Source organism: Oryza sativa, chromosome 3 (genome assembly GCF_034140825.1).
Source record: "Oryza sativa Japonica Group chromosome 3, ASM3414082v1".
NCBI lineage: Eukaryota > Viridiplantae > Streptophyta > Magnoliopsida > Poales > Poaceae > Oryza > Oryza sativa.
In genome coordinates, this window is record NC_089037.1 from 16,369,682 (window position 1) to 16,374,307 (window position 4,626).

The following is a 4,626-nucleotide window of genomic DNA, read 5'->3' on the forward strand; positions in this document are numbered from 1 at the left end:
TGCCCTGAGAAGTTTATGGCGCATTTTATTGTTCAGACTTATTATTGTTAAGTAACAACAACGTTTTCAAAAACATTAAATACTGTATTTGCAATGGAAGGATATCAGCCTAGTTAAAGAACTAAATAATTCTATCTACCTTTTGACAAAGCGTGTCTTTTTCAATCAATTCCAGCTAGAGCACTAGAAAAAAACTGTTGTACAGGGGAAATATTGTATAAAATTTTACCAAAAATCCCCACATGAACAGTAACCATCTTTAAAGTGGTGAAACCGATTTGAATCACGGACAATGATCTCCCTCTCAGTTATTTTTGATATATACTTGGTAGCATTATGGCAATCACCACACACCCGCAAATTCTTGTATATATGGAGCGGAGTTCTAGGAGGAGTATTTATAATGCCAAAGGCTATAGCCAATCTCTCACTATGATTATTCAATATCTGTTCCTTTTCATCCTCCTCCACATCCTGTAGAACAAAACTATAGTCAGGAACATAACCTAGACTTCTTATCTTTGCCAACAGATCAAGTAGCTCTCTCTGGATCTCTTCATGTTGAGGGTGGATGTTCATCTGGTTACCACTGTAAAATACGTTCACTGATCTTTTCACCTCAATTGAACTCCATCCAGGGGTTTTTTGCAAATTCTGACGTCTGACCAAAGATCTTACTTCATCAACTCCATCCCACTTCCCAACCTTTGCATACATATTAGACATTAGAACGTAATATCCAACGTTCTTTGGATCAAGTTCAAACAAGTTTTGTGAGGCCACTTTTCCCATTTCAACATTTCCATGGATCCTACAAGCACCCAGCAGAGCACCCCAAATAGCAGAATCAGGTTTAATCGGCATGTTCCGAATGAAATCAAAAGCATCATCCAACTGACCAGCTCTTCCAAACATGTCTACCATGCAAGCATAATGTTTTGCAATTGGCTTAATACCATATGCAGTTTGCATCATATTAAAGAAATTCCGGCCTTGGTCAACTAAGCCAGCATGACTACAAGCAGCCAATAGTGAAACAAATGTGACATGATCAGGACTGATTCCTTCCTGCTGCATTTGCGAGAAGAGACTGAGTGCCTTTGCACCATGTCCATGAACTCCAACGCCAGATATGACGGCGTTCCAGGGGCCTGTACTCCTCCTAGGCGTTTGTTCAAACAAAAGCATTGCCTCATCCAATTTCCCACATTTAGCATATAAGTCTATCACACAAGTGCCGACATATACATCCAGGTTTAATCCAGTCTTAATAGAGAGTGCATGCATTCGTGTGCCCTGCTGCAAGGCACCAAGATGTGAGTATGCAGGCAAAACACTGACAAAGGTTCCTTGAATCGGCTTCAGACCCTCATGCTTCTGCATATGGTCATATACATGGATTGCCTCACTGGCAAGTCCATTCTGCATATACCCTGTGATCAGCGTGTTCCAGGATACAGCATCTCGAACTGGCATGCTGTCAAACATCCTCTGGGCAGCCTCAATCTTTGATAGCTTGGCATACATATCAACAATAGCGTTTCCTGCAATGATGTCACCGACATCCCACCCCCGCCTTACCATATAGCAATGCACTGATCTCCCACCACAGATATCCCCACATTGAGCAATAGCAGATGCCAGGCTCAAAAGCGTTAGAACATCAGGGGAGACCCCACTGTCCCTCATACCACAGAACATCTCGACAGCAGAAGCAACCTGCCCGCCCTGCTCATGCCCTGAAATGATTGAATTCCATGTCACAAGATCCCGCGACGACATTCCATCGAACACCTTCCGCACCTCCTCCAGCATCCCCAGCTTCCCATACACATCGATCATCGCGTTACAGACGAACAGCTCGTCATCCAGCCCGTGCTTCACCGCATACAAGTGCATGGCCAGCGCGAGCGCCCTGTCCCCAAGCAGGACGCACATGGGCAGCACGCTGGAGACCGTCACCGCGTCCCCGGCGACGCCCTCCATGACCATCCTCCCGAACAGGCCCACCGCCTCGGCCGCGCGCGCGTTGCGGCAGAGCCCTGACAGCATGGCGTTCCAGGCGGGCACGTCCCGGTGGCGCATTTCGTCGAACGCCCTGTAGGCGTCGCGGACGCGGCCGAAGCGGAGGTAGGCGTGCACGAGTGCTCCCGAGGCGAAGGCGTCGCCGCGGAGGAGGCCGAGGCGGAGCGCGCACGCGTGGAGCTGCGCGGCGGTGCCCGGGCCCTGGGCGGCGCGGAGGAGCGGCGGGAAGGTGAAGGCGTCGGGGCGGAGGGGGAGGAGCGGGGAGGAGAGGAGGAGGTGGCGGAGGAGCGGGAGGGCGAGGCGGGGGAGGGAGGCGCGGGAGAAGGCGGAGATGAGGGTGTTGGCGAGGAGCAGCGGCGCATGGACGTGCGGGTCGAGGCGGCGGAGGTGGCCGGAGGTGACGACGACGGCTTCCACGCCGCGGGGGAGGAGCGCCGGTGTCCGCATTGGTGGAATGGGTGGTTGTTGGTCCCGCCCCCCGCGCGGGACGTTTTTGCCGAAAATTTGACAAATTGGTCCTTGTATAGAACTTATTTTAAAAATAAACCGCGTCGAAAACTAATTTTAAAAATAATCCGTAACCTCGACGTCATCGTGACACCATCATCGACGCTGAGATTATATCTGACGTGGTACAAATTAACCAAAGGAGCTCGATTTGTTTGGTTAAAAAAACGTGTAAGCTATTAAAACCACTTTTTTACAAATTGATCCTTTTAAAAAACTTATTGCGAAACTAGACCATATAAAAAACTTCAGCCAAAAATAGATCACGGGTTCAGCGCTAAGGCCGTTGGCGCTAAGAGCATTCCCAGCAACTCATCCAAATTTGATCCTCCATATTCCCATATGGATGGCCATCTAAAAAGATTCCTCTTCCATATATCTTCTCACTTCAAGCAGATCATCCAAATTACATCCTCCATATCACATCCTTCTATATTTTAGTAATATCTTCCAACTAACTTTACATTTGTATATGTATTTGAAGAGATATATTTTGAATGACTTAATTTAACAGTGTTATTTATCATGATAATATTTCGAAATGAATAAATTTTAACGGATATATTTTTAATTGATAATTTTTAACTGATATATTTAAAATGAGTATAAAAGCGATGCAAGTAACATGTACTATTATATTTATTGTCTACTAGTACTACTATTCAACTATTTCTTCTTTTGCTACTAGTACTACTCTGCATCGAGCTCAACTATTTCTTCTTTCTTCCTACTAGTACTACTCTGCATCGAGCTCAGAAGCTTGTGGGCGAGCTGAGGGGCGGCGGTGGCTATGCAGCCGAGGGGCGACGGTGGTCGGGCAGGCGAGGGGCGGCGGCGGCTGTGCAGCCGAGAGGCGGCGGCTGTTGAGTGGGCGAGGGGCGGCGGCGGCTATGCAGCCGAGGGGCGGCGACGGTCGAGCAGCGAGGGGCGGCGGCGGACAACCGGCGAGGGCGCATCTGGACAGGGAGGAGGCATGCGGTGGCCGTGGAGGCTGCGCGCAGAGGAGTCCTGATGAGGGCGACGCGGTGGAGGAGCAGCAGTGCGAGCGGTGGGGCGGCGCGGACGGTGGGGCCTCCACTCCGGCGATCTCCAATGGCAGACCCGGTATGTCCATCATCTCTATTCCCCCATGGTACAATCCGAATGGTGGCGTGAGTCGTCGGAGCTAGGCAGTTGGGGGGATGGCGTGAGGAGAGAGAAACGCCAAATTTGGCATGGAGAGGGCTCTGTTTGGAGGATGTCTAAAAATGGCGTGTGTGATGGAGTGTTTGCTGGAGCATGATTTATCCCCTCCATACGCTAAACAAAGGATGGATGGCCGGATAGAAGAGCTGCTGGGCATGCTCTAAGGTAGTACGTACAAGCGCCAGCATCATTAGCGCTGACCCTCTGTTCACGTGGAGCCAAGGTCTGATCCCCCTCGCCGACATGGCAGGGGCTCAGCGCCAAATAAATTGGCGCTTACACGCTAAGTTCAGCGCTAGGCGTAATGGCGTTGAGCTTTGGGACTTAGCCGCTCGCCACCGCTCCTGTGTTGGGCACTGTTCTGGCGCTAAGAGGTCAGCGCCAGCTGTATTGATGCTATGGTCATAAAGCTCAGCGCTAGCGTTGAGATATGGCCCCTGGTAGAAAGCTCGCAGCTAGCTCTCTGCCCAGTCTTCACCTGCATCCAAAATCCATAATCCCAGCCAACTCTTCCCGTAGCATCCAAAGTCCATACACATTCATCCATCCTAATACATACACATCCATCACATCCACATGCATCACAAGATTCATAATTACACCCATCCACGCACATAAGCCTAAACACATCCATAGACAAAAGCAAAATATAAGTTACAAGTCACAATATCCATACAAGTCGAAATATAAGCAGCCATGCCACCTCCTCCCTCCCCATCCTCTCATCCGCCTCGCCATCGGCAAAGCCAGTCGGTTGCAAGGATGGCGGCGGCAGGGCTCTCCCTCCTCGCTCATAGTCATGGCAGCCAGGGCACCAACAAGGCCGGTGCTTTAGGACTAGCAGCAGGCAGGGACACTGGTGTCTAGATCCGGCGTCGGCTTGGTCGCATCTGGTCCCTCGTGGTTGCT

At 50.1% G+C, this 4,626-nt stretch overlaps 1 protein-coding gene across 1 annotated transcript; it reads right to left on the reverse strand.

The window, feature by feature from the left end:
- LOC136351140 (pentatricopeptide repeat-containing protein At4g33990) lies at window positions 1-2,489 on the reverse strand. The gene has a single exon (XM_066309105.1). It carries the CDS (start codon window positions 2,470-2,472, stop codon window positions 226-228), a length of 2,247 nt encoding a protein of 748 aa, XP_066165202.1. The 5' UTR covers window positions 2,473-2,489; the 3' UTR covers window positions 1-225.
- Between the last annotated feature and the right edge of the window lie 2,137 nt (window positions 2,490-4,626).